The sequence below is a fragment of the Cynoglossus semilaevis genome, chromosome 7 (assembly GCF_000523025.1).
Source record: "Cynoglossus semilaevis isolate Cse_v1.0 chromosome 7, Cse_v1.0, whole genome shotgun sequence".
Lineage (NCBI taxonomy): Eukaryota > Metazoa > Chordata > Actinopteri > Pleuronectiformes > Cynoglossidae > Cynoglossus > Cynoglossus semilaevis.
Window position 1 is genome coordinate 12173968 of NC_024313.1, and position 19623 is coordinate 12193590.

The 19623-nt window shown below is 41.3% G+C and overlaps 5 protein-coding genes across 8 annotated transcripts in view; 3 read left to right on the forward strand and 2 right to left on the reverse strand.

Annotated features, from left to right (window-relative positions):
* Positions 1-4877: 4877 nt before the first annotated feature.
* LOC103381213 (cytospin-A-like) lies at positions 4878-11440 on the forward strand. Of its 3 annotated transcripts, none has more exons than XM_017033860.2 (12): positions 4878-5494; positions 6458-6575; positions 7540-7986; positions 8321-8394; positions 8478-9052; positions 9134-9221; positions 9451-9526; positions 9623-9659; positions 9769-9865; positions 9961-10077; positions 10174-10233; positions 10465-11440. In XM_017033860.2, exons 2-12 carry the CDS (start codon positions 6530-6532, stop codon positions 10552-10554), a joined length of 1707 nt encoding a protein of 568 aa, XP_016889349.1. In that variant the 5' UTR covers positions 4878-5494; positions 6458-6529; the 3' UTR covers positions 10555-11440. The 3 variants fall into 3 exon arrangements, with proteins under 3 accessions (XP_016889349.1, XP_024912459.1, XP_024912458.1); XM_025056691.1 differs by having other exon boundaries at positions 4881-5494; positions 6416-6575; positions 8478-9058; XM_025056690.1 differs by having other exon boundaries at positions 4882-5494; positions 8478-9058.
* grcc10 (gene rich cluster, C10 gene) lies at positions 10897-13170 on the reverse strand. Its single transcript, XM_008313470.3, has 4 exons — positions 13091-13170; positions 12385-12438; positions 12068-12244; positions 10897-11972 (listed from the first exon to the last, which is right to left on the reverse strand). Exons 2-4 carry the CDS (start codon positions 12434-12436, stop codon positions 11833-11835), a joined length of 369 nt encoding a protein of 122 aa, XP_008311692.1. The 5' UTR covers positions 12437-12438; positions 13091-13170; the 3' UTR covers positions 10897-11832.
* Positions 13171-13188: 18 nt separating this feature from the next.
* LOC103381215 (SAYSvFN domain-containing protein 1) lies at positions 13189-14430 on the forward strand. Its single transcript, XM_008313471.3, has 2 exons — positions 13189-13563; positions 14015-14430. The coding sequence occupies exons 1-2, from the start codon at positions 13405-13407 to the stop codon at positions 14336-14338; spliced, it is 483 nt and encodes a 160-aa protein (XP_008311693.1). The 5' UTR covers positions 13189-13404; the 3' UTR covers positions 14339-14430.
* A 491-nt stretch (positions 14431-14921) lies between these two features.
* On the forward strand, positions 14922-18266 carry bpnt1 (bisphosphate nucleotidase 1). Of its 2 annotated transcripts, XM_008313473.3 has the most exons (10): positions 14922-15024; positions 15671-15792; positions 15878-15982; positions 16068-16175; positions 16283-16331; positions 16893-16976; positions 17257-17348; positions 17424-17621; positions 17825-17930; positions 18034-18266. In XM_008313473.3, exons 2-10 carry the CDS (start codon positions 15673-15675, stop codon positions 18183-18185), a joined length of 1014 nt encoding a protein of 337 aa, XP_008311695.1. In that variant the 5' UTR covers positions 14922-15024; positions 15671-15672; the 3' UTR covers positions 18186-18266. The 2 variants fall into 2 exon arrangements, with proteins under 2 accessions (XP_008311695.1, XP_008311696.1); XM_008313474.3 differs by lacking the exon at positions 16893-16976.
* A 63-nt stretch (positions 18267-18329) lies between these two features.
* LOC103381242 (serine/threonine-protein phosphatase PP1-beta catalytic subunit-like) overlaps positions 18330-19623 on the reverse strand; it is a 3960-nt gene continuing 2666 nt past the window's right edge. Inside the window, exons 7-8 of the mRNA XM_025056692.1 lie at positions 19572-19623; positions 18330-19412 (exon numbers count right to left, since the gene is read on the reverse strand). The exon at positions 19572-19623 is cut by the window's right edge and continues 74 nt beyond it. Coding sequence (XP_024912460.1) covers positions 19308-19412; positions 19572-19623 — 157 coding nt within the window. The 3' untranslated portion in view covers positions 18330-19307. The remainder of the gene's footprint in view (positions 19413-19571) is intronic.

A 19623-nucleotide genomic window follows, 5' to 3' on the forward strand; every position in this document is an offset into this window, starting at 1 on the left:
CAACCGGTTACAAACGTGTTGACGTGTCGTGTGGCTCAGGTTTCCTGCTCTGTGTCTCTCGCGTTGACCTGTGCACGTGGTCAAACGTCTAGTGCTTCTGGCATTTGAACGTCAAGCCCAAGAAAGCCTTCTCCCAACCTCAAACACTCCTGACGATGACATCACCCCCTGTGGCCGAATGGGAGGGGAGTCATTTCCTGGTGTTATTGGGACCTCAGTGACATCAGCGAGATCAGACCCGTTTCCTGGGCCATGTGCAGCCACTGCAGCTGAAGTAGAACCGTTTACAGACTTCAACCGGTCTTTTCACAGGAACAGAAACTTTTCATCCCAAACTGGAACCACCAAATAAACCAAAGTCATGAGGACCATCAAAGTCGCCCCATGTGCCTCCCCCTCCAGGCACTGTCTGTCCTACAACACGCCTGAGCCACAACCACTGACAGACAATCCAACAGCAGAATAAATAGAAAGTAGAAAAGGATCATATTGATCTGAGGCTGATGTAGTAACTGCTGCTGGAGCAGCTAGAGCTACGACTCCAGAGGAATACGAGCGTCCTCTCTTGATGAAGAAGAAACAACTGGGTCACATTCAGTGGCACAGTTGAAATGGTTCACTTCCTTTGGACTTCTGTAGGTGCACTTCCTAAATACATTTTAAATTATTTTAATTAGGCAACATTTAAATACATTTTAAATTATTTTAATTAGACGCCATATTTGACTCCAATATAGGTTTTGTTTTTATATCAGTTTGCATATATACACATGGCTCTGTATCACAGTCTTTAGTGGTTTTTATACCATTGTTAGTCAGTGTATTTGTCAGTGAACTTCTACTAAAAGTAGCCCTGTGTTTGTAGTATATGGTCTGTCTCTACTATTTATCCAAGTTCACTGAATATGAAGTGAGGATTTTTTTACTGTAAGAAATTCCCTTTTTAATATTTTTTTATCATCATCTCATTGATTTCTGTCATGCCTTAAAAAATGCTACTTTAACAGGTAGATAGTGTAGCAGTACTTCAGCATCATCTACCCAGGTTATTGGCAAATCAAACAGCACCATCTAGTGGTGAGTTACTGAGTCGAAAGATTGAAAGATTTAGTCTAACAGTGTCAAGTTCTAACATTTAGAATCTCTCACACTTCCTGTCACTAACCACATCGTTGTGTTTCCTTTATGTCCCGTTTGATTCACAGTCCTGTCTTTGTTCCACCCAGTCTTTACTTTGTGCTACAACCTTGAGAGACTGATGACTAAGGTGTGATCACTATCAAGTTTTGTGAATGGTTGAAAAAAAAAGGGAAAAAGGAAAACAGATTTGCAACAACATCTCACACATAAAGATGTTCCTTGTTTTTAGGTTCCCTTCAGCAGAGCCTCTGTGCTGACGAGGCCTGTGAAATCACAGCCAGGTCCCACACACCACCAACTCACAGATAATCTCTAATGATGCAGAGCTGACGGGAAAATCTCCGCCCTCAGCTGGTTTGTAATGTTTAAAGTGACATTTGAGAGAAAGGCTGATTACGTCTGTCAAACCTAAATCATCTACGTTGGCGTCACATGTGCAGCACCTTGTATTCTGGTCTTAAATCACAAGAACAACCAGAGGATCTGCTTTTGCCAAATGTGAAGATGTAAAAATATACGAGGTTCCATCTGTTCTCCTCCTGTTCGTCTGTAACTGAGATCTGGGCAAAACCAAGCAAGAAGGTTCCTCTGGGTCCTCTAGAAATCAAATGTGTTCGTCTATAACTGAGATCTGGGCAAAACCAAGCGAGAAGGTTCCTCTGGGTCCTCTAGAAATGTTTCTTAAACGTTATACACGGCACAAATTGGACATTTTTTAAAAGGAAAAATGATTTTCCACCACTAATGTCCCCCAGTCTGGACATCCCTGATCTATGAAGTCTAATGAACGCTCAAAGACAAGAGCCTGACCTCTGCTGGTCCTCAGAGGGATCTCTGTGTCCTGTCGTTCACAGAGAATCTCATAGACTTTAACTTTTCGACCAACAATTCCTTTGTGCTGTTTTTCAAATTCCTAATGCGTCACAGCAGCTGCCACTCCAGTCACTATGAGGTTCATCATGTAATATTTTTGGACGTCAGATTCAATAACACGTCCCAAAGAGGTGTGAAATGTCGCGTGAATGGAGGTTCATTTTCTGAACTGCGGTTTCACCGTCTCAAAGCTTCTTCTGATGCTTCGTCCTGTACAATTTCTTTTCCCACTTTCCACTTCTGTGCACATCACCAAATGACTCTGGTGCTGAATACAGAAGAATTTAACAAAGCCGCCGGATTCATGGAGGAACGCAATCTGAAAATACCCCTCTAACCCCCCAAAAAGGCAATATTGAACTCCAGTAATTAGGTGGCCAGAGACACTGTTCCAAATAAATGCTGTTATACTGAAGTGCTGAGTCTGTGAATTCACACAGTAACTTTAGACGGTAATAATAAGGCAGTGTTGTGTTTACAGTCTGCTGTGGAAACAAATGGCGAGTTGACAGTGAAGGCACCACCGAGTCAGTCAGACGTGTGTTCACAATGACCTCCTTTAGATCGGATTGGTTGGTGTGAACAACCGGACGACTGTACACGAGGACATGTGATGTGAGTCCTTGTACAGACAGTCCATTAATGAGACATGCAGTGTTTATAACAACATGTATGTGATTTTATACAGATGCAGACGTGTGCACTCGTCCACTCAGACGTCCACCAAACAAACACAGACATGTGATGACTAACTCCACTTTCTTACCTGAGTCCTTCTCAAAGAAGAGACAGCAGTGAGTCTGTAGTAGCCATGGTAACACCTGTGACAGATGAAAAGATGGATGACAGATATAGTACAATAACGGCTGAGTCACTCCAGACTGTTACACACACACAAACACAAACACAGGCCGTGGGTTGTTGGACAACATGTAGGTATTTTTGACAAAGTGAGGAAACTTCAGTGGGTCGGTCACCTCCACGCCACATCTCACACACACACACACACACACACACTACCCTTTATTCATATTGATTGATCGCTGCAGGAACATCCAGGTAGAAACATTCAGTTAGTGAGTCATTCATGCAGAGCATAACTTCTTACATTTCAACCATTGTCTGTCCGTACAGGTCAGAGACATGGGATCTAACTAGGTCAACAACAACAACAACAACAACAAAACATCTTCTCCTTATTCTATATACAATGATCAATAACAACAAATGACAGGCGGCGGTGCAGGTGCACAGACACCGACACTCCCTCCCTCTCTTACCTTCTTCAGCGCTGACATCCTTCTCCTCACAGAAGGTCACTCCTCAGATTTGGGCGGGCAAGAAAGCAAAGTGGACGGCGGGCATGTCGCCTTGCCTCGCTGAAAATCGCCTCGTTCTGCCGCAGGAGCAGACGAGTCTTTCCATGATGAGGGAGACAGAGAAGACGAAGGAGGAGGAGGAGGAGGAGGCATGTGCGTGGTTTCTGGTCCGACGCGGGTGCTGATGCGGCGGCACACTTCATTCTTCGGAGAGGACTTGTGATGCGCGGTTGTTGTTGCTGTGGTCAGTGATGGAACAGCTGCGGTTGTGGAGGCAGCGAGTGTCAGGCGCCATTTTCACAGAATGTGCAGCCACAAGACAGGGGCAAAGGTGGAACAAGTGCAGGTTTTGCTCTTAAAGTGTCCCAAAACAAAAAATCTGGGTTTTTTCTCTTTAATTAATAAAAGTCTGACACACCAAAAGAAAATGTCCGTTAATTATGACTTTTGTGTTGTAGAAAAAAAACAACAGTTTTGTGATAGACTTCCAATGGACTTTATATATCCATTTAAGCAGTAAAAATATTTTTTACAGTAACATCTAACACTGTTTTTTTATTTTTTTCGATATACGGTCAAATCACAGAAACAATCCGATTAGGCTCAGATGAATACATAATTAATTACAGTTTGTTTAAATGTCCTGTGGAACAATAAATTAAAATTAAAATTCTCTATTCTAAACTTGTGGACAGTAAATTCACTGGTCAGTAAATCTCCATTTACTCGCTTAATCTTAACCTGCACCATCACCTGTTAATCTTTGCTTGCAGAGAACGAGCAACGTCAATTAAGGCACTCTTTAGTTCGGCCGTGAGGGGGCGCCACGTGTCTTGAAACTGTCTCTGTCCAGGAGCCGAGCTCTAATGGTTTCTAAGTGTCATTCTCGTTTCCAACATTGAGTGTACAGTACACAGTGTCGCTGTCCATGGTTCTGAAGAGTAAAAGCCAGGTATCTGACTCTGTCCGTGGTGCTGAAGAGTAAAAGTCAGGTGTCTGACTCTGTCCGTGGTTCTGAAAAGTAACAGCCAGGTGTCTGACTCTGTCCGTGGTTCTGAAAAGTAACAGCCAGGTGTCTGACTCTGTCCGTGGTGCTGAAGAGTAACAGCCAGGTATCTGACTCTGTCCGTGGTGCTGAAACAGTTAACTGTATCCACGTGAATCGCCTCTTTTTCTTTCTGTCATTTTGAGGTCAAGTTGACACAAACACAGTAAATGCAAGGTGGTGCTGTTGTATATATATATATATGTGTGTGTCTGTGTGTGTGATAAACTCACTGAAGAAACCTCACTGGTGTTATTCAAAAACATTGTTTTATGTTGTAATTCATATACATTATTACTCAGCCAAAGTGAAAATTCTTCTTTTTGTCTGTACGTGTTTGTTACCCTTATGTCATTTACTTATTACCTAAGGTTATACTTTTTATTTTATTTTCTATTACAGTCCCTGTAGCTGTTACCGGAAAAACACCATCGTACAGAGAGATGAGAGTACATCATGTATCTTAAACACTCGAATATAATTAACTGATGAAGTAGATTTCATTGATTTGTTGTGGTGTCTCTCCTTTAGTTTCCAATTGGGTTTTAGGTAAATCTTTAGGTGATTTTGTGCTACTTATATTTTTGACAGATGCTTTGTGACGTCACGCCAGCGTAACCCCGTGACCACGGAAGTTACCTGCGTGACCAGCGCACCTGCATCTAACCCAACTTAATTATTCCCCTCTACTGCTTTTTACTCCGCGTGCACGTCACCTCTAAATCAACATGCTACGCCACATGTGGTTCAGTGAAATGGTTACTGTGTAAGAAAATATTTTTAGATGTTGCTCTAAATTGTGCGTTTTCCAAGAAGCCGATGCAGCTGCTGCGCCACCAGACTGTTTCTGCCTCCGTCGTTTTCTGTCGCATTAGAGTTAAAGGCGAGAAGCAGTTGGATGTTTGGACTCAAATGAAAGACTAAATATGGTGGTTGTCCCTCCAGAGCCGCACGGTCAGTGTAGGATGTCGGAGTGAGGAGACTGTGAGCGACTTTAACCGTGCCCTCCTCTGAATCCAGCAGACGGGACGCAGAAAGGAGGTCGAGGGAAGCTGAGGAGAACCCTGCAGAGGGACCTGACTGAAGACACGGCTGAGGAGCACAGTGGCAGGAGAAGGTAGGATGGACCAGGGCGGAGGTGATCTGTGTGTGGGGACATGGAGTGCAACACATGTGACATGTCACATGTGTTTATATATTTGAGGGAAAAGAGAAAATAAAGTAGCGTTGACGTGGACTAACGCGTCGCAGCCAAACTTCATTCACCAAACCGCCAGTTTAACGTTACATGGCGTATTGGAAACAGAAATGTCCAGTGAATCACGTTTTATGAACGTTTCTGAGGTGAGTCAGAAGTCCTCTACAGTTCGGCATGTCTGTAGTTCTGTACTGATTTGCGCATTTCATGCTGTGGGTGTAAATGTCCCGTTTGACCAAGACTGGATTAGTCTGCAGTGGCTGTGAGTCGGATCTTTGTCTGTAGAGAAATAAAAGGTAAATATAATGATCATTACTCTTGTCCTTTTAAATATCGATCGAACGTTTATTGATTAAACACTGCAATTTCAATGTCCCGAGTAATAACTGTTATTATAAATTTTACTTTATAAACTTCGTGTTGATTTGGTTCACGTCACGGCTCTGTCGACAGATGGTGATTATGAATATTTACTTAAGAAGTAAATAAAAATTAACATCTTACTCGTTTTTTACACCATGCCTTTTTTAAACAGTTGCCTTCATGTAAATGAAGCACCTTTTTTGTCAACATATTTGGTTAGAAACACTGAGGTGAGTGGATGTACAGCTGGAGCACTGATAGATTTACTGTTGGATGTTGTCTATAGTTCTAGGCTGTATCATCAACAGTTTAGATGTTGTACAGCTGTGGCCTCCATGACGTCACTCTTATTTTAACTCTGTTCATCAGGTGTGCAGAGATTTTACTGTAAAAAAAGCCAAACATTTTGTCGGGTTTCTCTCGTTTTGTCTGTGAGAGATAACATTTTTTTTATTTATTTGTTCTCCTGGAAACAAGTTTAACTCCGAGTCAACTTCATACCCACCTCCCTCTGTCCAGACAGCATCAGTTCTCGTAGGACACCTAAAGGACACTGGGACTTCCTGTCCACCTACCTGTCTCTGCTGGACCATGGGTAACCACAGTGGAAAAGACAACCAGAGCCACGGCCTAACAGGTAAGAGTTAGTAAACACCAGCATTAAAAAAAACAAAAAAAAAACAGTTGAGTAAATAAGATTTTTTTAATGACATTTTTGTGTGTGAGGCTAATTTATATGAAACCATCTTCTGGATTAAAGATTTCAGGCACCATTAAATTGTGTCCAGTCACTTTCCAGTTTCTTCCTATTCAAATGTAACAGCTGTTTAAAATGCTGCTCCTGGCTTCCCTCTCTCAGACGTCACTGCGCAGGGAGCAGCCTCACGCTGTAGATGAGAATAGCTCCAGAGCTCCAGAGCTGTGGCTGAAGAGAATAGATTATTCCTCAGCTGGGAAGATCATGAGTCAGCAGAATCTGGCCGTGCAAGGGCGAGGAGGCGAAACGTTAGGAGACGTGATGTTTGTGGAATCAGGTGGAGGAGGTTCCTGCGGCCTGTTGACGTGGGCAGCAGTGGTCAGTGCTCGTTTTTATCAGTGCTGTAGAGAATATATCTGATCATCACAGCATCAGTGATGGATGAGATTTAAGATGATGGAATGTTGGCCTAGAAATCCTCACCTGTGGAAATACAGGAGCAGTGGAGTGAATGTAGCTGCAGGACAGTAGATCAGGGTGAGACTGCATCATCATCTTCCCCAGGATGTGTGTGTGTGTGTGTGTGTGTGTGTGCCATACAACTGGCAGCAGAGGCTTTTTGCTGCATCAGTCAGATCTGGACAGTAAATAAGGAAGCGGACACTGAGTGCTTAGATCTGCAGTCCAGTCCAGAGGAGAGGAGCTCTGCGTCTGCACCATTTCTTTTAGTTTTAATTCAAATATTCTGGGCTGCTTTGTTTTCCTTTTTTTTTTTTTTTTTACACCTCTGCCTTTGTTTTTGTATTTGTTCCTCCTCTGGTTGACAATTTAACCCCTCCCTTCCTCCCTTCTCTCTCCCTCCCTCCCTTCTCTCTATTTCTCTCTCTCTCTCTCTCTCTCTCAGGTTCTCCTCTAGATTTTTTCCAGACGCCTCCCACCACTCCCTCAGAGGCAGACCTGGCCAACATGGCCTTTAATAAAGCACAGACGCCATCACTGACCGGCGGCACCACCCCCTCCGCTGCTCCTCCAATCCCAGACTGCACACAGAAAGTGTCTGCTCCGACAGAATGGGCCCTGATCAGCGTAGAGAGCAATGTGAGCGACGCGGCGGAGGCGGCGGCGCACGAGACGGCAGCGGGCAGCACCGACAGCACGGGCTCTCCGCCTGCGTCCAGAGGATCGTCCTCAGAGCAGAGCTGGCAGGAGAGAGACAGTGGACTGGATTCACAGGCTGCAGCAGAGACAGAAGAAGAAGAAGAGATGACCCTGGTCTTACTGAGTCTGATGGAGCACCAGAGGGCCTCACTGGGACTCAGCCCCAACCCTGACCTCACCGCTGGAGCAGTAGGTGGGTCCTCTGCCACGGAACATATTTATTTGTCAAATGTTTTTATTCGATTGTAACTTAAACATGAGACGAGCCACTTCCTGCCGTTGTTATTGTTATTTTATTTTATTTTATTTTATAAAAAACTTTTTTTAAAGACTCAAATACTTCTTTAATACCTGTAAATCAACAAAGGTGGTTTGTTTTTATAACAACATTTTGTTATAGACGAGTCCAAATGGAGCAGAGCCATCCATCCATCCATCCATCCATCCATCCATCCATCCATCCATCCATGATGTATTTCCTCCCAGTTGTTAACACTTTTCTCTTCGTATATATTCTTTGTTGTCAGAGCTGCTCAGACATCTGATAACAGAGACAGATGAGCTGGTGGAGGAGGTGGAGACTCTGAAGGAGACGCTCAGGGTGAGTCACGTTCTTACGCCCAGGTTAAAGGTCAGAGCCGACCCGCTGTACCAAACTAGACGTTCTCTCCCATCACTCCACAGACAGAGAGGCTGGAGTGGCAGCAGTTCCAGTCTGACCTGCAGGTGGCGGTGTCCGTGGCCGACCGTCTGCGCAGCGAGTCGGAGCAGGCTTTGGTTTTACTCCAGGAGAATCACAGGACCACAGAGGAGTACCTGAGCCAGGCCCTGAGCCGACAGCAGGAGACGGACCGAGAGCTGGAGACTCTGAGAGCCGAGCACAGAGACGTCTGCCGCCAACTGGAGGAACTGCAGAAGGCAGGACGGGCCGAGGTGGACGCTCTGGGCAACAAGGACAAAACCGAGACAGAGAGTGTTGACTCTGAGGAGAGACGTGGCGAGGAAGAACAAGGAGACGACGACGTGGAGACTGAAACTGAAGATAAAAATGTTGAGACAAAGGAGAGCGAAGGAGAGAGAAATGTAGAAGCTGCAGCTGCAGGTCTGGATCTGCAGGGTGTGAACGGATCAGGGAACACTCAGCCCAGGGGGAAGAGGGTGGTGGAGGAATATCTGCGTTGTCTAGCAGCCCAGGAGAGGAGGAAAGAAGAGGGACGTGGGCAGAGGGACCCGAGGAGGATTGTGATGCTGTCTGAAAGGTCCTGGTGAGAGGGAGCCCCAGTTTTAGAACCATCACTGAAAACAAAGTCCGTCAGAATGTAAAGGTGTTTGTCTTTCAGGAGTTTGTCTCGTCTCCCACTCCCACTGGACTCATCCTGTCAAAGTGACTCTGCAAAGAATACAAGCACCACTCTACCACTATGCAAGGTGAAACACGTAGACTAACACTGATCGACGTTCTGAAAAAACTGTAAAAAATAACATTTACATTGTGTTTCTGTTCTGAGAATGAATGAGGCAGTAGTAAAATATATTAAAACCAATATACAGTGTTAAAACATGTATGTTCTAACACTGAGAGTTGTGCTCCACATTACTGTTAAATGACAGAGTATTTCTGATACTGACGTGTGTAGTAATTACTCACTCCGTCCAGAAGGGGCAGCCGACCAAAGGCAGGAGAATGGATCGGGTTTTACAGCGTCAGGACAGTTGGTCCAGCTTTTCGACAGGTAACTATTAGAATACAAAAAATAAAAAAAATAAAAAATAATAATAATGTTCAGTGTGCAGTTATGAACTGTGTCGATGTTTGTGTCTCATCACAGCAAAACAGGAAGAGGAGCCGAGCTCAGACTACATCAAGTTGGTCTTCTCTTCAAACACAGAAAGAAAAAAAAAAAGTTCACATTCTCATTCATCCACATCATGTTCTGTCCATAAACCTGTGTTTTTTTTTTCCTCATGTTCCCAGACCTCAGGATGGTTTCAGTGCTCTGCTGCGGCGTCATGGCGGCTCCCGGAGAAACTCGCTGCTGCGCTGGTGCCAAACTCGCACACAGGGTTATAAGGTTATAAGACATGACCTTTAAAATCTTATACAAAAAAATCCTTAAAAAATCAAGTAATTATTTGTTTGTTTTTGTATATACAGAATAATATACAGAATATTGAAATAACCAACTTCAGCAGCAGCTGGGAGGACGGTTTGGCGTTCTGTGCCGTTTACCACACATACTTACCAAATCACATCCCCTACCACGTCCTCCAGCCAGAAGACAAGGTAAAGCACAAAGTGTGTCTTTGTGGTTGTGTTTTGGAACAGCTGACTTCTGATCTTGACTTCACTGATTGTTCTTTTTCTTTTCTTTTTTAACAGAGAGAAAACCTGGATCTGGCTTTTAAAACTGGAGAGAATGTGGGAATCACAGCCTCACTGGTAAGAACGTTCAGTTGATGCTTTTTTTTTTCTTCCCCCTTTTTCTGTCCTTTTCACAGGATCAGATTCATAGTAGGCTGTCAAATAGGTAAAACCTTTAATCTGATTATAGTCCTACTGTTTTCAAACGTTGTCAGAATACAGTTTTAGTTTTACTGTGTCATCAGATGTTTATATTTTTTAATCTCACAGCTGGGTTTTTTTTTTTTTTGTTCCTCAAATATGTGACAGACAGTGGAGGAGATGTTGAAGTCCGATGGTCCAGACTGGCAGAGGGTGCTGGGCTACGTTGAAAGCATTTTTCGGCATTTTGAGATGTGACGTCACTTCACTTCCTCCTGTCCTTTTTAATAAACGAATTCTTCCACTATTATTCGGCGTATAGGACTGTGATGCTGTTTATTCTCCACAAGGGGGAGTTATGTTCCAAAAAGTATAAGCAATATGAGATTTGATATTATTTTATTTTTTAGAAACATTCTTCTCACAGAAACAACACCATGGAGATTAAAAAACAAATGACTTTAATTTTATTTTTTTCAACATTCTGTTCACTGTGGTGGCACAGAGTCTGCATCGGTGCAGGGTGAGAAAGCACAGGAACCAAGAGGGTAAATATTGTTTTAGAATTTCTTTTACATTTGGTGCTGGGATTTTTCACTCTTTTGGATTTTCTACTGAGCACTTTACAAATAATGTATTAAAGTATTGTATGTAGTATGTTTAGGTGAATAATATTTAAAGCACTGATGTTTAATTTATCTGGACAGAAACTTTTAATTTAATGATCTTGACATAGTGTTGTCATTTTTGCATGCAGCAAAAAGAACAAAAACAGCAGTATTTCTGTTAATGTAATGAGTCAACAGAATAGTTTCCTTATAGGAAATGTACATATGTAAATGTGTGTATTTGCTGTAGTATTTTTTAAAAATGGAACATGTACAAATGTCTCTGCCAAAGCTGTGTTGCAATAATAAAGTAATGTGTAGTTAAGTTCCCTTTTTTTTCTTACATATTTAGTATCACACATTCACAAATAGTTTATTGTCATATAGTACATATACATATTTGGACCTCAGTATAACAAATATTTTTGACAGAATTTAAAAAATGTTACGAAAATGTTAAAACATGGCAGTCAAATAAATGTTGCAGAATAAGTAACAGCTAAAGGTTGGTGTGTAACATAAAAATAAATACAGAACAGAAAATGTTAATATTATAGCGATAGTGATATTTACATGTTTTGATTTAAATAAAACCATGATGGAAACTGTGTTTGCTGTAAAGCCATAGTCTACGGCAGACATTGACGCAAATTACTTGGGGAAAACCCAATTCACACTGATAAAAAGATGTACACATGAAGTTTTAAAAGAGTGGGTTTGGGTTTTTTTTAAAAAAAACGATGGGGCAGTTCATATGTGCCCATGTATATCATGTGGCTCTTTGTAACATGGTAAAAATTGTGGCTCTTGACTGGTTGGCCACCCCTGGTCTACGGTTTCCTAATATCTCTGGAGAGGAAGGAGCACATGAACTCAAAGTACTTTTAAAAAATAACCAATTCAGTTAACTATATATACCTATAAGTTCCTATGAACTGGGAATGGCGCCCCCTATAGGTGGAGTTGACAAAGGTGGCAGGAGGAGAGCCTTAAGTTTCACTGACATGGCTGCAATTTCAGGGTCCTGGGTTTCATACATCTTTACCAGTCGGGCAAATTTGAGGACTCCTGCATGGGAGGTAGATCCAGAGCAATTATTCCTGTTATTAGAGCCGCACACTTGGCAAATGTATTATTCATGCGTGAGTTTTAAAAATCCTTACCTTCCCCTTCATTGTTGAACCCATAAGCCTTGATGACTTCCTGCTGAATCTGTGTAGCCACAGGAAGCACCAGCTGAAGCATCTTGCCCATGTCGTTACAGGCGCTCTCTCGTGCCTCCTCCATCCGAGCGGCGTTTTCTGGTACAGAGAAGGCCTGGATCACTTCACTCAGCACCACTGGTTAAAATAAATAAATAATTAAAATAATGAAAGTTTTAGGAACAGAAAATGATGATCTTGAAAAAAATCAATAATTAAAATAATGAATGTTTTAGGAACAGAAAATGATGATCTTGTTTAGTTCTAGCTTCTCTTACCTCTGGTCTGCTCTACAGTCAGAGTGGGTTGTTGTGCTGGAGCCGAGGCCATGTCTGGAGAGGAAACATTCAAGAACAAGTGTATACAGTTATGTTTTTTAATACTATATCCTTAAAAAGAATATGTCTGTTTGAGACCCTTTGACACATGTTACTACTGTGTTAAAGAAATAACTGGAGTTAAACTAAATATTAAGTATAAACAGGGCACATACGTTACAGTTACGTTACTGTGTAAAATCGACATCACATTGACTAAAACAGCATAAATTACAAGATCAACACATGTACACTAATAGCCCTATAACATAAAAAGCAACATATTACTGCGGGGGTTATATATAACAGCATATGGATCTATAGTATATGTGTATAAGGTTTTTGCATACCAGCTATATGTATAACTTGCATCAAATATATAACCTAAACGATTTAAATTAATTCACTGAAAAGAAAGGGGTCTGATAACTGTGGTCACTTAAAGTCCTGGCTCAACGAGAACCCAAAACGAACTGTTTACCGATGAAAGAAAACAATTCGTTTTGTGATGATGAGCCGACAGTGTTTATTCATCATTTCCTTCATCCACTCAATAAAAAGATACCGTGTAGAAATGTCGTCATACGTAGCGCATAAACATAAAACGTGTACTCGTAATAATATTTATTATAACCACAAACTTAAGTTTAAATATCAAGAAACTTACCGCTGATGAAAACGACTTAGCTTGTAGCAGAGAAATGTCGCCGGAAATCGGTTACTGTTTACGACATAGGAAGACGATTTTCGGCATGATGTGGTCCTTTACGACAACGCTGACGTTGTGTAAACAAACTTCCTAGTTTGCTATTACTACTGGTAAAATAATTAGAAATTATGATTTTTAACCCGCTATTTCCGGATAAAATAGGCCAAAAAAATGGACGAGACGACTCTGCAGCTTAAACTAAAGCGTGGTTGACCGGTAGCGATATTTTGAATGCGTTTGTTGAGTTATTTTTAGGTCCCCTTCAAGTATCGATGGAGCAAAAGCTCGCTGAGTTTAGAGCTCGACGACAGGCTGCAAACGCCAATAAAATGGATAAAGGCGATGTTTCAGAGAAACAAGAAAAACCTGAAGCTCTAAATCCTGTCATACCATCAACAGATAAAGAAAAAGTAAATACAGCTCAAACTCAGGTGAGAGCTACCACTGATCACTGTAAAATAAGTGAGGATGGGATTTATTGTAATCCTTAAATATATATAAATGTCCGAAACGGTAACATTATTTATTGTAATCCTTAAATACATATAAATGTCCGAAACGGTAACATTATAGAACATTAATGCATATAATATTTTTGTATTCAGTGAGAAAAACATTGTCTTGTTATAGATTTTATCTGTATAGCTATACTGTATACTGTATTATCTGTAAGTTTATTTGCTAGACGTTGTCTGGTTAAAGTTTGACGCAACAAAGTTTTATTTAAACTTGTATTTTAAGCGTAAATATGAATCATCGCTATGACTTGGTAGTGTTTGCATTTACATAATTTTGTAGCTGATTGCACATCACTGGGGAATATAGTGTTGAACTATAAAATAACAAAATGACGTTATCAGTTATTATTATTTTTTGCCCCAGGACCAGAGGGACTGGCTGCTGGACAATGCTGTAGGCCGATGGTTGGCTTCAAGACAGCTTATCATCTCAAACCTCACTCTGCTGAAAGTGTTGCTGTGGTTGGTGCTGCTCGGGCTCTTTGTTGAACTAGGGTTTGGTTTGCCCTTCTTTGTCCTTTCTCTATTCTACTGGATCTATGAGGGACTTCGTACACCAGCGGCCCGTGAACCTGGAGAAATGAGCGCTTATTCTGTCTTCAACCCAGACTGTCAGCCTCTGCTGGGCACTCTTACTGCAGAGCAACTGGAGGGAGAGATGGGTTACAGGCCTTTGGCAAACAGATGAAATAATTTGAACATTTGAAAAAAATATATTTAAAGGAGTTTATTATTGCATGGAATAAACACAGAAAATAAAATATTATTTTTTTAAAATCATGTTTGATGTTGGAGTTCCTTTTTTTAGACGACTGAACATATGATTCGCATCTCTCCTTTTCCACAATCTAATGAACCTCTCCCCTGGGCCGGGGACAAGTTTAACCATTTAGCCCTAAAGTGTCGTCTTGTTTTGCATAAACATTTTGAAAGTTGATAAAGATAAAATAGTGAATGTCATATTTGAAGTTATTGACACCAATCCGTTTTAGCAGAGAATTAATTTATAAAACCTGACGGGTCATCACAGCCGAACGACTTCCTGTACAAAGAGTACAGAGAGATGGTACCTCTCCTCTACTTTCTGCCGTTTTTCCAACTAATGTCTTTTGCTAACTCCGTTTGAATTACACATTAATTACAGCAAGTGTCTTTATTTAAAACTTGGCAATGTAAGTTAGTCTGCTATCGCTTCTTTTGTGTTCGGTTAATTCATTTAAAGCTCTGAAAATTGTGTTGAACATGGATAATAGTCTTTACCGTTTACTATCTTGAACACATGTCTGCTCTTTGTAGGTCAATAATATTTACATTTCCGGCTGTCGTAATCTGAACTCGGCCGCTTTTCGGCATTTTTTTGGTTCTTTACATTCAGTAAGTATCGTTAAGTGTGTGTTTCTTTCCACATTATAACGTTGTTTTAATTGAAAAATAGTAATTCACATGTTTTCGTTTTATGTTGACGTTCGTAATGTTCAGACTTGCCATAATAAAAAGAGAAGCATTCTAGCTGTTTAGCCGTTTAATGCTGTAGGTGTACAAGGTGATGACACTTGCAACGTAATTACAGGAATGTTTGCTCATTTTATTGCAAGTTAAATTATGTGCATGAACATTCAAAACATAAATGAATTATTTTTTCTTTTAGTTATCCATAAATTATGTGCATGAACATTCAGAACATATATGAATTATTTTTTCTTTTAGTTATCCTAAATAGGTAAAATACGATACAGCTACTGTATAGCATGTGGTAATATCGTTGTAAAATATGAAGAAAAATTCCACAACCATATGGAATAATCCATAAGATTGAGGTCAGATATCTAACATTTAAAGTCAGATAGTATATATTTCACTTAAAATTAAATAAAACGTTTCTGCACAATTGAGTTAAACATCAGCACTTTTTTGTTTTTGTTCAAAATTCTGCCATTTATTGGCACTCTTGACGTATATGATGTATATGTTTAGCCACATGTTGTACTAATCAAGTGTGTCTTCTATCTTTGTCCATCAGCAATGTCTGGGAGTCCAGCTCTGATTATGCGCCTTGTGGCCTCTGCCTTCTCTGTGGCTGAGAAAGCTGGGAACATAGTGAGGACGGTTCTGCACAGTGGAGAACTTGGCATTGTAGAGAAGGTAGAACAGGGCATTTCTTCTCATATCCTCTCCTTGTTGGACTTAACCAAGCTGCCGTACCTCTAACCAGGATCTTCTTTCTCAGACAGGTGCTAATGATCTGCAGACACTGGCTGACAGACTGGCACAGCAGAGCATCTGTGCCTCATTGTCCAGACGTTTCCCTAAAATCACCATTATTGGAGAAGAGGTAAATCATTTTAAGACTTGATCAAGACTTTAAGTTAATACGGTGAATGACAAAAGATGGTTTCACGTTCCTCTGGTTGAACCAGGAGCTTCCATGTGAAGAGGTCAGAGAGGACCTTGTTGAGAACGGCCAAAATGAGGAAATCCTCCAGAAGAAATGTCCACCGGAGTATAGTGAGCTGACGGAGGAGGAGGTAAGCAGGACTCCAGTATTTCAACAATCATGATGACACATACAGTAACCCCTTTCTGTTTTAACCCTTGGTCTCTCTCTCTCTCTCTCTCTCCTTCTGAACACTAGCTGGTGGTGTGGGTTGATCCTCTCGATGGGACAAAGGAATATACTGAAGGTGAGCGCTGTTTCACTTCGTCCGCTCAAACTAAGACCTCACACATGCAACAGCAAAGATGTTCTGACATGACATCATTTCCAAAATCACCATGGAAACTACACCAGTATTTAAGTCCAGAAGCACATGCGGGGCTCTGTAAATACTGTGTGTCAAAATGAAAATCATATTCTTCTCAGTGGTCAACCAACCTGAAACCTCAGGAGACTAACAACAACAACAACAGTGGTTAATGTTCCTGCCTTATAGCATGAGGTAATCATCGCTTTGGGTTTCCTACTGAAAAGGATTAAACAGCAGAAGATGAATTAATCTGACCTTTGATATTATGACCATTGAATCATTCCAGTTCAATTTAGTCATTTTCAGCAACTAGACGTCTACGGTTCAGGGACCCTGACTCTTTACTCTATTTTCTCTTTCTTCCTTCCTGTGAAATTGGATGAAATGAAGATTATTAGAGGTCTGCTGTCACTGTTATCATTTTCTATTTCTATATTTTATTCCCACTTTTCTTACTTCCTTGTCTCTATATCTTTCTTTCTTTACCCCCATCACCAGCATCGAGGTGTCACCGTCACCAAACTGAGGTCCAGATACCACACACAGGGTCGGTCGTCACTCAGCCTCACAGCACAGCTCTGTGTATGTGTGACAGATAGTGTACATGAGTCTTTGGTAATCTTACATCCTGGTGCCACTAAACATTCCATAATAATAATAATAATAACTTTACTTTGCTTTTTTATTAGACACACGTGGGATATGTGTCATCAAGAAATAGAAGTAAATTGGGACCAATTTCTGTGTAAAACTGCATTGAATGAGGCCAAAGACTTATCCACCTTACTGTACTTTCATGATTCACAACATCCACAGCTGTTTCTTTGTTAAAAATAACTCTTCTGTTCCCTTTCTGTTTCAGGGCTCCTGGATAATGTGACAGTACTGATTGGGATCGCATACGGAGGCAGAGCAATCGCAGGCGTCATCAACCAGCCTTTCTACAACTATCAGGTAACTATTGATCCTCAGCTTCACCATTCATCCTCATCTTGATGCTCTGCTTCATTCATTCATCATCTTTGTCAGCTCGGCACAGGGGCCACACTAGGACGGACCATGTGGGGGATGTTGGGCCTGGGCGCTTTTGGATTCAAACTCCAGAACCCTCCAGATGACAAACGAATCGTCACAACTACCCGTTCCCATAGCAACAAGCTGGTAACGGACTGCGTGGACGCAATGGAGCCACATGAGGTTATAAGAGTGGGTGGTGCTGGAAATAAGGTGAGATTGGATAACTGACCACAGCACTTCAGCACCACGATATCAGTCTGATGTAATCAGAGAAATAAAAGGATAACCTACAAACTGAAGTCATGCAGTGAACCCCCCCCCCCCTTGCCAGTATCATATTTATACAGGCTTAGCTCTTATTATTAAGACTTTTTAGCATTAGTATCTTTCTAATGTAAAGTATTTGTTTACAGATTATTCAGCTGGTTGAGGGAAAAGCGTCTGCTTATGTCTTTGCGAGTCCAGGCTGCAAGAAGTGGGACACCTGTGCTACTGAAGCCCTTCTACATGCAGTTGGAGGTAACGAAGAACATATCTCACTACAGAAAATGTGTTTATGGTCAAGAAAATTGAAATGTACTCAATATTCATTCATTTAAATTTTATTTTTATATTTGTGCAGGCAAACTGACTGACATGCATGGAAATGCATACCGCTATGACGCTAACGTGAAATACATGAATTCAGCCGGCGTTCTGGCAACACTACGGAACCACGAGTACTACGTCAGCAGAGTACCACAGTCAGTACTACAGGCCCTCAAGTCAAGCTGAGGTCTGTTTTAACCAGAAAGTTTAGTCAGGTGATCAATGTGATGTCATCTCTCAAACACAGAGAATTAAAAAACAAAAACAGAAATTCTCACGTCACAGACTGAGCACGGTGATTTCAGGACAGATTTGTAGCCACAGACAAAATGCAGGTTTAACAACAGTTGAATTTATTTCATCTCCACATACTGAAGGCAAATAAGTCATAAATTAAAAATACACACAGCAATGTTATTTAGCAACCTGGACATGATTTACTGTACTTCATTAACCACTACGTGGACACTGTAATACGACTAATGCAATATAAAAAAATTCTATTGTTTGATTATTTTATTTATTTATTTATTTTGCCCATGTGGTGCCTGCCTGATGTGCTACAGCGTCAATGTCATTTTTACTGTAAAGATTGTCACACTAACTACGAATCTTCAGCTCCAAACCACGTGTCAACTTGTCACCTTTTTAATACTTTATCTAATTACATCAAACTACTGTTTTTATTTACTCAACTTCTATTCAATTTTCATCACGGCTCAAAGAAACGACTCAAAGTCAGGATTGCATATGTTTGTCATCTGACTCATCATCCGTACGTGCTCCTGGATCAGATCTGTAACTGTCTGTCTTTATGTTAAGAAAGTACATTCTCCAGTCAAATGGAAGCAAATTGTTTATCATCACGAGGAAAGACAATCAGTCAGATGACAGGACAGTAACCATCAGGCAGCCGCAGGAGGACTGGTTCATATCTGACCCTGTTTTGAGAAGGTGTGTGGGAACATTATACATCGTAGCAGGAGGAACCAAGTTTAAAGTCTCACACGCGTTCATGCATTCACGAAAACCACAACATATTTTGTCAACCATATTTTAAAAACACTGCACCTTTTCCACGAGGGGACAGTTTTGTTATTCCTGTAAGCAATGAGTTGTAGAAATTATTCAACAGGTGTCGTTAAAAAAGCAAAAAGGAGAAGGAAAAATGCTTCATTTGTGTTAATTAAATACACACAGGTTATAATCAAACCACGCCAGGAGTTGGTGTTTACACTGAGAGAAGACTGGAGTGTTGGAGGCAGTCTGCAGAGACCAGAGGAGGAGCAGGGGGTCAGGACCAGACGTTCACCTCTTCTTAGGAGCCTGTGCGGTGCGAGGGGGGGTCACAGGACGTCCTGCATTCACACCTCCATACTGATACTTGGCCTTTTTCTCTGAGGGCTTCAGGATCTAAGTGACAGGATGATCAAACAAAGGCATAAATACATGTGGAACTGGATCTGGAGTCCTAGTCCTATGTGGGATGAATCCCATCAATTACAGCAGACTCCGTACCTGGAAGCTAGTCCTATGTGGGATGAATCCCAGCAATTACAGCAGACTCCGTACCTGGAAGGAGCACATCAAGGACTCGTCCACACTCATCATGCCGCCTGCGTTG